This window comes from Plasmodium malariae (genome assembly GCF_900090045.1).
Source record: "Plasmodium malariae genome assembly, contig: PmUG01_00_24, whole genome shotgun sequence".
Classification (NCBI taxonomy): Eukaryota; Apicomplexa; class Aconoidasida; order Haemosporida; family Plasmodiidae; genus Plasmodium; species Plasmodium malariae.
Genome location: NW_021638296.1, coordinates 17,358 through 30,415, shown reverse-complemented (window position 1 = coordinate 30,415; position 13,058 = coordinate 17,358). Strand labels below are relative to the sequence as shown.

The 13,058-nt window shown below is 18.2% G+C and overlaps 2 pseudogenes across 2 annotated transcripts; both read left to right on the top strand.

Annotated features, from left to right (window-relative positions):
• The first annotated feature begins 279 nt into the window (after positions 1 to 279).
• PmUG01_00045900 lies at positions 280 to 2,144 on the top strand (annotated as a pseudogene). Its single transcript is given in 5 exon segments — positions 280 to 294; positions 428 to 1,278; positions 1,292 to 1,772; positions 1,787 to 1,849; positions 1,980 to 2,144. Coding segments are annotated over 5 exon segments (1,575 nt in total).
• Positions 2,145 to 5,729: 3,585 nt separating this feature from the next.
• Positions 5,730 to 6,573, top strand: PmUG01_00045800 (annotated as a pseudogene). The gene is given in 3 exon segments: positions 5,730 to 5,816; positions 5,946 to 6,191; positions 6,205 to 6,573. Coding segments are annotated over 3 exon segments (702 nt in total).
• The last annotated feature ends 6,485 nt before the right edge of the window (positions 6,574 to 13,058 follow it).

Sequence of the window (13,058 nt, the reverse complement as noted above, 5' to 3'; positions counted from 1 at the left end):
CAATTTACTATTGCATTGAATTAAGTTTAAATTTATTTATATTTTATTTAACAACATGAATATAATAAAAATATATAATTATAATGCATTCTATTACATAATTTAGGTGATATTTTTCAATAAGAAATAATATATATTTGTAATTCTAGTTAAGTGAAGTTCAAAAAAAAAAATAATTTTTACGTATGTTGCTAATATTTATACATAAATATTTATACAAGAACACTTTTAATTATTTTATTTAGTATTTACTCGAAAATTTGAAAGGAAATTACAGATATGGAAGCAGAAAAAGTTTATGTATATATTCATTTTTTATATAAATAATAATATATGAGCTTTTTTTAATAATTTTACATAAAACAAAATGTCATTCTTTATAAGTATTTAAATATTACATTATTCAAGTTATTTATTAATTTTACAGGATGAAATTTTACAAAAGTTACCTTCAAATGAGCTATATGAAGAATTTAATTCCGAGAACAATTATGTTAGTAACAGTATTTGTAAAGAAGGAAACTATATAAAATGTGTTGACAAAGGTGCTTGTTTTAAACTTTGTAAAAAAGTTGAACGCAATTTTAAATCATTATATGAAATGGGTTCTTCAAAAAAAAATTATGACCGTTGTTCACATTTCAAATTTTGGGTATATAAGGAAATAAAAAATTTGTTTAAATCAAATTCAGAAGGAGGTTATGTAAAAGATGTTACTGATATTTTTATTAATCTACGTTCTACTCTTAGCGAAACTTATAGAATACATAATTGTAATTATTATTTTACTGAAAAAAGTTTAAATGAATTGAATGACAAAATCGAACAGAAATATTTATATGATTATTTTAAAAATTATGAAAGTATAAAAACTAAAGAATTTTGTAATTATATAAAGGTTGATAAATATAAAAAATATCTTAATGCTATTAAAGATTTATATAAAACGAAAAAGTCCAAGTGCTGTTTAAACAATATATTGGGATGTCCGCATTATTTTTTGAAATGTGATAATTTATATAATCCACGTATGCTTTTATCTAAATTAGAAAAGCATGGTGGTGGAAGTTGTGATGTACTAAAAAATAAATCTGAGTCTGAAAGTATTGAAAAAATATCAGATCCTAAGGATACTGAATCTGATATTATGGAGACATTTCTTTTTACTAATTGTCATATTAAGAATGACGGAAAAATTTTATCATGTGGCTTAGTTCAAGCATCTGCAATGAGAGATAGCAATCGGGTACAAATGAAATACATGAACAATCACAGAATAATAGTATAGATTCTTCAAAAACTCAGACACAAAAATCTGGTTCGATTCAGAAAATGTTCCTGAAACAGGAATATATAAGAGCAAGATAGTTCATAGCGATGTAGATGGAAAAGACAAATTGTCAGATTACTATGAAGGTGTAGATAAATTAATTAAATGGAAATTTAGTAAGGGAAAACCTATTTGTTCTGGTAATCCATCAAACAAGGATACGGTTAGACTTTGCAAATATATGGAACAAGCGCATAAAGTTGGTTTGGCCAAAAAAAAAGATGGTGGAGGTTATACGGTGAGGAGTGGTGTTTCATGGAGTGCCAAAGACTTAAAAATAGGTAGGGAAAAGGAAAGAACAAGAGAGTCAGCACAATAAAAATCGTCAACATTATGCACATATTCAAGAATATGTGTTGTTAGCAATAAAAATAAAAAATATTCTATTACTTCTATTTCAGGTGGAAAAACATATTATGGAATAGATGAAGAATCTAATATTTTAAATAACGCTTTCCGTACTTCTGTGTCAATTTTTTGGTTGTGGGATTAATTTTTGTTTTTCTCCTTTATTTTAAAGTAAATATTAAATTTCATTTTATATTTTAAATACATTATATGTTTCAATTTATACTTAAATTATTTTAAAATGATATAATTGTAATATAATTATCTTTCATACGTTTTAAATAATTGTTTTGTGAATTAGTTTACTCCCATTGGATCATACGTTGGTAAAAATAGAAAAAGGAAAAAAAGATATAGAACTAATTTCGCTGAATTAAATACGCAAAGATTACCAAGGAGATTCATAAAACGTACTTATAGGAATTCCAACAGAAGGAGATTTAGCGTAGTAAATATAGAACATTGAACTTCATTTCTTTAATTTTTTACACACTATCAAATGATTTAGTTTAAAGTTATTAAAAAGCATACAAAATTGAGTTATATATAGATTTTTAATAAATATTTGTAATTTAAAAAAACAAGAAAAAAATAGAGATAATTAAAATATATACGTTTTGGTTTATAACTTTTTATATTTATTTGTATGTATTTTTTTGTATATTTTTTAATAACATTAATAATTGAATTTTTTTATAATACTTTTTTTTCATTTAATTTATTTTTTAAATAAATACAATTTTAGCAGATCCTAATAGTATTTCTTATATGTAAGAAAATATATTTGATTATGATGATTACTAATAATTTAAGACTATAGTATACCATGAGTTAATAATATATAATGGTAAAATATTTTTATTTATTTTATTTATACTCATGATATCGTATAAGATATTCATTTTATCATCTGTTAAAGCTTTAAATATAAGAAACATATTATAGTTATATTTAAAATAAAAACAAATTTGAAATTTTATATTTATTGAATTCATATAAAAATAATATATTAGTACATAAATTAAAAAGTCCCCGACCCCTTAAATATAATCTTGAAATAATTGATAGAATAATAACTGAAAGATTATATTTATAAAAAGACAATTCATAATTATCAAATTATGTTAAGGATAAAACTATTATCCATATACAGATATTTTAAGTTTTCAACCTAGTTTATATGTTTTTATTTTACAATATTTTTTGATAAAAATATTCTTGAATTTGGAGAACATTGCTTTTATATATATAAAACAGTGCTTATGTATATAATAATCGGTATATTACATAAGGTATTCATTAAATATACTCGTAAGGTAATATGAATATTAAAAGACTTATTGAAATATTTATTATTATAACATGGTAATTATTATTATGATACAATACAAATGTATAGAATACAATAATTTAAAAAAAATAATTGGACAAAAATTTAAGAGAATTATTTTTATAAGTATATAAACAGAAAAATTAAATAATTATGATACACAAAAATTTAAAGAATTATCTTTAAAAAATGATGCATTACTTTAATTTGTTGATATAATTTAAATAAAGTTTTATTTGAAGTTCCATTACAAATTATTTATATAAATATATTTTTATATTTATATCTCTCAAAGTTAAAAAGAAAAAAAATTCAAATTATACTGTTATAGTAAAAAAATATATAAAACATTAAAAAATACTTAAAAAGAAATTTAATATAATAATTAAAATACATGTTAATGAAGTAATTATTTATTAAAAAGTCGCTTAGATTAAAATGTAGTTTGTCATTAACATACGTACAAATATTTATAAATTGAATTATTTGATAAAAAAAAATCATTTATGTATTTATTTAACGTATGTGTCATATATTTGCTTTTTGGTACTTTTAAACTGGTAAATATATTATATACATTTATTTTATTTGCACAGTTTTTTTATATTTTATTTATTTTCTTTTTTTTGTAAACTTTCATTTAATAATTTATTACATTTTAATTAAATATAATTTATAAAAACTTTTTATTATTTTTTTCAATATTACATTATAACCTAATAAGTAAAATTAAACATTTTTTTAAAAATTAGTTCACTACAATCAAAAATATAATTCCTATAGGATATTTTTATTAATTGGTTTAAAATTTACTAATAATACAAAGGATTATATTATTATTTGAAAAATATGCATAAATATTATATGAAATAATCATATGCTTAATTAGAAGAATTTTATAATACAAGAAAAAAAAAATTTATTCATTTAGTTTTTATACACATTAATTTATTATACAATTATTATTTCATAATTTAAGTTATGTATACTAATTAAAAACGAATTCTCAATGTGTGGGCAATGAAATTATTGAAAAAAGGGTAGCACTATAATATAACTATTAATAGTTGTGAGAGAACTATAATTATTTATGTAAAGTTATTATTACATATATATTATTTTTTATTGTATTTTATTTTTCCATTTTTAACTTTTTGAATTAAAGTTAACTACAAATACTATAATTAATAGGAATCTGTTTGTCTTTAATTATGATAAATACGTGAATGCTTGTGAATATAAAAGTCACTATAACATTATAATTAACTTTCTATTATGATTTATTATTACGATATGATATATATTTACAAGAAGTTATATTTTTAGAATAGTATATAATTGTTAATATAAATATCAAAGAGATAGATAGTTAACATATATGTTCATTAGATAATGAATATGACATATATTAGTTATAAATGGATCAACGATTTATGCTTTTTATATAAATTTTTGTTATTGAATTATTTTAAAATATTTATATTAATCATGTACCTCTATAACTTTACATCTATTCTGAAAAGGCATTATTGTGAATAAAATTTAAGAATATGAATTTTAATATAGTTTTTTTCATTAAAAATGGAATACTAGTAAAAAAAAAAAAAAAAATTTAATAAATTATTTAAGTTTGAATAATTATAAGTATTTATTAAAAAAAAGTTATTAAAATGATAAGTTAAAAAAAAAATACTTTATTTATTTTTCACATAATAACGATTAAAATAATGTCGTACATATTAATGTATACTACGTTATAAAAGATCGAAAACTGGAATTATTATTTTAATTTTATATGAATAGAAAATATTAAACTAATAGATTAATAATACATTACTGATTTTTTTTTCTTTTTATTATATTTATATTTCTTCTAAATATATGTATTTAATTAAAAAACTAAAAAATTAAAAAATATTTATATAAAAATTTTCATTTAGAAAATGTTGTATAGATTAGGATAATTACAATTATAACTTTCAAAATTTATTTTACAAAAATATTGAATTAGTCTTTACATACCATTGAAATACATATTATTTTTTACATTATGTAGAATTTTATATATTAGATTATTTAAATGTATTATGGACCATAAAAAATGCATATTATATACGCGGAAACTAATGGAGCACTGTAAACATTAAAGCACTAAAATTTCAACGAAATAGTATTATTTTTATATGTTATGACTATTATTGTATTGTTCTAATAGTATTTTACTGAGAATAAGATTTTTGAAAATATAATATTTATAAAACTAGAATTATTAATATGAAAACTCCATTAATATTCTATATCACATCTTTTTTTATAGAAGTATACTTAATATACATTCTATATATTCTATATTTTGTATCATTAGAATATTTATAAATATTAAGTAATCACATTTATCTTTTGTACTTTGAAATGAAATAAAAATAAAATTATATAATATCTGTTCAATATTAAATAATTTAATTGTACATTTTAAATATTTATGAATGAATACAAATTATATTATATTTATTAAAATTAACTTTTTATACATAACGCTAAAATAAAAATAATATAATATATTTTTAAAGTTTGTATATTTTGTATCTGTCGTAAAAATCAATTTAGTTTATATATTATATTATGATTTTATAAATAAATATAGTATCCCATATAATTTAAAAAATATTATAGTATTGTTGTCTTTCTGCTGAATATAATACAATTTTAAAATTACATATCATAGAACACAAAATTACATCATACCTTTTTATTAAAATTGCTAAGTTTATCCTTTTAACTTCGATAAGTCAATTTTACATTGAAGAGGTAAAAAATTGTTTTTAAAGGAAAGTTATATTTTTTATATTTGCAAAGCATTGTCTTATTAATATCATTGTCTAGAAGGAAATTATACTATCTTTTCAATAATAAATATTTAATTTTTTTTATTAAATTACTTTTAATATACGGGTGAGAGAGCATAGGTATAATAAAAAATTACATTTAAGAAATTATCGATTAATCGAAGAATGTGAAGAAAAAGCTGTTTTAAATTTTATAGAACCACAACAACATACACCTAACTGTGATTAGTATTAAGCAAAAGTTATATCCAACAACAGAAATGGGAACAAACAAACAAACGCAAAATCAAGATGAAGTTCATTATATGAAGAATTCAAAAAACAATATAAGGTAAAAAAAAAGTAATATATGGAAAAAAGAAAAATTATCTCATATTGAAAGAAATTTTTTCAAGCATCTTGATTACGTAGATTTTATTAGAAAAAAAAATGCATCAATTAGAAATAAGGTTTACCAAAAATTAGTACTTAAAATATTAGGACATAAATTGTTTATACCTACTGTAGTATTTTTGTGAGTGTTATTAGTATCATTAGGAACTGCAATATATGGTACTTTTCAAAAAATAACTGCTGGACAAGATCAACATTATGATTTTACTTTATTTCTTGTATTATATGATATATAAATTGTCATATTCATAATATGGTTATCTTTTATTTATATAAAACTTATTAAACATAAAAGAATTTTAAAGAAGAAAGTTTTGAATGGATAAAAGATATATTTTTTTTTATAGAGTACGGAATAATATGAATAAATTAATGCTATATATTTATTTACTTAATAAACATATGTATAATTCATTAAATTACATAAATGTACTTATACATATCTATAATTTTTGATAAACAAGAGAAAATAAATGTTCTATTAGTATTTTTAAGGATTTGAATGTTTTAGTGCCTTTGAATATATATTTTATAGTATTGCTCCATTTTAATTAAATATCATTCCGAGGGTGTGTATAACTGTATATTTAGATAGATTATTATGAACAGTGCATATTTTTAGGTTCAAATTAATATATAATAGCTTATTTTATGTGATTTTATAGATGTGATATAATCTGTATTAGAAAAGAAAACGTGTTTGTTTGAATTTTTTACGTTTCTATAATACAGAATGATTAGTTATTTCGTATAATTCTAATAAGACTATTATTAGTTTTGAAATAAGGATGATAATGTCTCCATTTTTTTTAATAGAACAAAGGGAAAACATTTGGTTGCATTAATATATATATATATATGTATTTACTTATTACTTATATATAAGCATAAAACATATTCTTTTAAAGATTTTTTATAACATGAAATAAGTATATTTATAGTACGTAGCTCTTTAATAAATGTTTAGAACTATTTCATGTTTTAAAAGGTAAAATATAAATATATTATAAAATAATATCTTTATTAGATATTGGTTATATATATTTTTTTAATAATTTTTGGTTTGTAATTCTTTGAAATTAAATTATGAATAAAAAAAAGTTGCCATACTATTATTGTTTCTATGTGTGTGCGTACTTTGTACTTGCAAAATTACTTAAATATGTATTATATCAAATATTTATAAATAAATATACCATAAATTATTTTTATAAATTAAGATAATAAAGGATTATAATAATGGGTTAATTTTAATTAGTTATTATTATGTAATATGTTTAATTATTATATTTATTATTAGTAAATTAAGAAATGTTCTTTATATATATGAAAAAAAAAGTTTTCAACGCGAATAATAAAAATGAATGGATACAATTCTACTGTCATGATATTATGTGTAAATAAATAATTATATATTTGTGTTATTTTCTATTTTTTCCTATAAATTTATAAATTAAAATATTAATACTATTCTAAAAATGAATAAATATATATAGTTGTAATTGACAATTATTGATATATTAATATTCATAACACTTATTTTTTAAATAGAGTAAACATAAATTACTCTTTTTTTGTATATAATTTATAAGTGAATATTTAATATTTAGAATTAGGGTTCATTTCATTTATCAGAAATATATTATATGTACTGGAATTATTTAAAGTACTATTATGTAAATATTAAAGATATTCCTAATTTTCAATACATCTATTAATTACCAATATATGAATGAATAGGTAATTTTTTATTATAGTTTTTTAATTGTTGATTTAATAACTTTTCATAAAAATTTCTTAAATGTCTATGTTAAAATATATTTGTAATAATTATATATATACATATTATAATTTTAGACAGTTTTTAGAAGATATACTTTATAATGATGGTTATTGTGGTATTTACATATTTCACAAAGTTACTTTTTTTTTCTTTTAATTAACTTATTCTTAAAAGTGCAAAAAGTTTAGTTAAATGAATAAGTACTTATTATTTATTTTTTCAAAGTAATATATTTATTATATAATCTATTCATAATAATATCCAGTATTTAGGTGAAATAAATAAGAACAAATAAACATACTAGTATATGAATATTTTTTCTTTTATAAATATTATTTTATAAAACACCTAAATTATTTCTTTTTCATTCAATGAATAGAATTTTTTATTTATTATTAGAATATCGGTAGCATTTGCACATATATGATTAAAAAATTAATATAACCTTCTCTCATTTATAATATTTTAAGGTAAATATTTAATATAACATTTTTTCCATAATTTTATTACGTATTATCATACCACACTATTTTAAAATATAATTTTATCTAAATATTTTTTGATTGATCAAAATGACGAAGCATTTTCTTTTATTAAATTTACTTTTACTATCTTTTTTATTTATTATTATTTACATTTTTAAGAAACACATAAATTTATTATATTTAAAAAAAAATAATAATAAAGGAAAATAAGTGAATTCTTGAATTTAAATATTATACTATTAGTTAAAAATAAAATATATATATTTAAATTATATAATAATTCTAATGTTATTTTTATTATAATTTGTTACTATGTTATAGAGATGTTAATTTTAATTTTTCTTTTTGAAATAAAAGAAATTTTTAAGAGTATTTAATCCAAGAATGAACTTTTTAAAAAAAAGGTTCATATAAATTTCGACATATCTTAGGTATATTCCTTGTGTTAGCCTAAATTTTGTTCGATAAAAATTTTTATTGTTTTTTTTTTTTTTTTTTTATCTTTTCATAATGTTATATTTAATACAAAATTTTGTGTTTTTAATTATAAATTAAAATTTAAAAAGTACAATAAGTACCCGAAATTACATTTATTTATTGGTTACAAAGAGCAAACACCGTAGCTATAATACTAAAATATGATAATATTCCCATACAGGATATATATTTTATTTTTTAAATATGAATTATAAAAGTTTAAAATGGAAAGAAGTAATATGATGATATTCTCTTCGTCAAAATTATTAATAGTAAATATTTTAAATAATTTTAATAGATAATTAATATACATATATAGCCTGAGAATTTATTTAACAAAAAAAGTTCCAGTAAAATTTATTTTAATTAATGCTAATTTTTTTATAAATAATATATTATTGGTTATATGTACGAAAAATTTTTTAAAATTATCTATTATATATTATTCTTTATATTTGTATTTTATATAAGGAATTTAATTCTTTGTTAAAAGGAAAAAATGATAATATATTATTCTATGTAATACTAGACCTTAATTAGAACGTATTGAGTATTAAGTAACTTTGTATCTATTCAAAAGTATTATAACCTGAAATATTTGCATCATGAATGAAAATAAAAAATATTTTATTTTAATTAAATCTATCTCATTTGTTCTTTTTATTTGACATGTGCTTATATCAATACAGTAGTAAAATTGTTACGTCTCAGAAAATTTTTTTTCTAAGCTTTGTTGTTTATTGTTATATATATATTTATATAATAATTTGTTTATGTGCTTATAAATTTATTTTATTATAAATAATTAAAACATGTTTTTTCCTTTCTAGGTATTTTCTGTAATTGTTTATAAAATAAGAACAACACAATTAACAGATTGTATTATATGTTTGATTGGATATTTTCAGAATATGAAACGAAAATAAAAATATAGTATTTAAAGATAAGTTACCAACAAATGTGTGTGATGATTCAGAAAGTAAAGACATTTGTACATCGGAATATGAACCTAAGTATAAAGACAATTCAAGAGCTATGTCTAAAATATTAGTCAAGAAATCCACATAATTATGTATAATCCATTTGGAACGAAATATAATTTATTAAGAAATTTATTATATATGAGATTTAGTTCTATATATTAATACAGAAAATGTAATGATACTACAAAGAAAAAAAGTTTAATACTTTTAGGATGTATGAGTATACTTTTGATATTTGTTCTACATGTAATACTTTTTTTATTCATCTTTGCTTTGTTTATTTTAGAAAATTATATTTCTATTTGTCTTAGTGATCGTTACCTGATAATGTGTATGATTATATTTTGTATATATCTTCAGATATAAAGATAACTGAATTGTTAATATTTATTTTAAGTATTCCAGTGGTTACATATATACTGATAAAATTCAAAAAATATACAAATAATATAGCAGAAAAAAAATTTACATCCTATTAATAATGAATATATAGTTTTCAGAAATTTTTCTTTCTATGTAACCAGTGAATATGTACTATTTGCTTTAAGAAATTATGTTCTAAAGAATGTCCTCTGTTGCATGTATATAAATACATTGTACAAACCAGGAAAAATGTTAATATATATTGATCTAAAAAATTATATAAGAAAATATATAGATATATATAACATTTTTCTTCTTTATATATTTTCACATAAAAATGTATTTATTTACAGTAATTTAATACAACATTTTAGGATATTTATATACATTTTTTACTTTATAAAAATGTGATATAAATATTACTCAAACCTCATAATAAAATATATGATTTATTATGAAAAAAATATATGAATAAAAATTTTTTGTATATGTTTATTTTAATGTATATGTGGTTATTTAATTTAATATATAAAAAATTTAGATTAACTAAAGCTTCAGTCCTGTAATTAGAAAATTTTCAATTGTAACAATGATAAAATTATTTTGAATTTTCTATGTTTATATTGTTGTTAGATTATAATTGGAGAATCTTTTAAAGGAGCTTATTACTTCGTATTTTCAGTTTTAGAATATCATACTGATCATCTCATAATAAAATTAAATACTTGTGCTTTTTTTTTGTTCATATGTATTTATTATTTAAACGTATACTTAAAAAATAATAGATGAAAATGGATTATTTCAGAAATATATATTTTATAACTTATTTAATATGTGAATGTATTTATTAATTTTTTATATTTTTTTTATAGTTTAAGTAGAAGATTACCAAAATATAAAAATATATTTTACTGTTATGAATGAATTATTAATAAAATATTATCCATTTTAGAATTCATAAAGTTTTATAACTGAATAAATGAAATAGTGCTCATATATAATTTTATTCTTTAACGCACATATTTATCGTATATAAATATGTTTTATAAACGTTACATAGATATCTGAATTTAAAAAAAAAAGAATAAATAATAATATTTATATAATACACTTTTTCGTTTTTGACTGTATTTGTAGAATAAATTTTCTGAAATAATATTAAGTTGACATTAAAGCATATCATGCAACCGTCACTTATTTTATTCTGTCTAATATAACATATATCTTATTAAGAATTAATAATATTTTTATAATGAAAATTAATTAATTACTAAATAATAATTAAGTAAATTTTATGAATAAATACATTTTCTTCTATAATATCATTTTATATAGACAACTATTTATTCATTTTTTTTATTATGACTATTTTTTTATTTTTGTTTTTATGTCAACAGTAATAGAAATGTGGTTATGTGAAAAATATATATATATATTATATTAATGTATAGGAATTTTTTTAAAAATTTAATTAACTTTTAAATAATATAAGTTTTTAATAGTATGAACATTACATATATAAGTACATCATAAAATTGTTATAGAGGTTTTGACAATGCTATAACCTCTAATATATTATAATTTAAATATAAATCTCTATCTTATAAATAAAGATATATTATACTGTTTTGTAAGAGATTTATTTATGGAATTTTAACATTATTAGTCTCTAATTTTTTTTAAATTAGCTCTACTATAAGTTCATATTGAAAGTCCCACTTAGATAATTATTAGATTTATTAATCACATGCTAAATATTTTTGAATATGTATAAATTAGAACATGAAACACCTTAAGTATTTCAGCTTTCTTAAAAAAATATAATTGGACATTGATACCTTAATATCATTATTTTTAATATATATACTTAGCAAAATTAACAACCTTGTTAATACAACCTTTAAAGTTTTTTAATTATATATTTTTATCTTAATAAATATTAAACGTTATGATATGTTATGAAGTTACATTCTTTTCTTTATATGACATAAGCTTGTATTTAACTCTTGTTGGTTCAGGTTCAAGTTATTAGTACTATATATTCAAAAATTGATAATTCAATTTTAATTTGTAATGGTTATATACATGGTAGACAATTAATTTGCTTATTATGAAGTTTTACCAATCAAAGAAAAAATACATTTATTATATTTTGATTACACTTGCATAACAGTGTATTTAATAATATGATATACGAATTAATTTAATATTTATTACAAAATAAATTAGTAACAAAAATAAAAATTTATTTTTATTCCAAATATTATTATGCAAATATATTAGTGAACCAAAGTTATTAGGATTTAGTATATTTTATATAGGTGTTACTTTATAGTTTTTTTTTTTTTTTTTTTTTTTATATTACTACTAAAATATATATATATGTTAAAAAATAAAAAATTTAATAATATCGTTAAATTTACAAAATTTTCATTTAGAAATGTTAATATAAATAATATATAATTAAAAATTATTCCATTTAAAAATTATATAGTAGCGATAAAATAGAATTCTTATTTGCGTTTAAAGTAAGTATTTTTTGTGAATTAGTTTCTATGTTGTATATTTTATTTTTAAAATATATTATTTTCCATAAAAAAAATGCATAAATTTACGTATTAACTAATATATGAGCTATTAAAAATATGATAGAAAAGGTCGTACATATTATGGTTTTCTTCATTTGTTACTACTATTATTATATTGTTATAATAATTAAT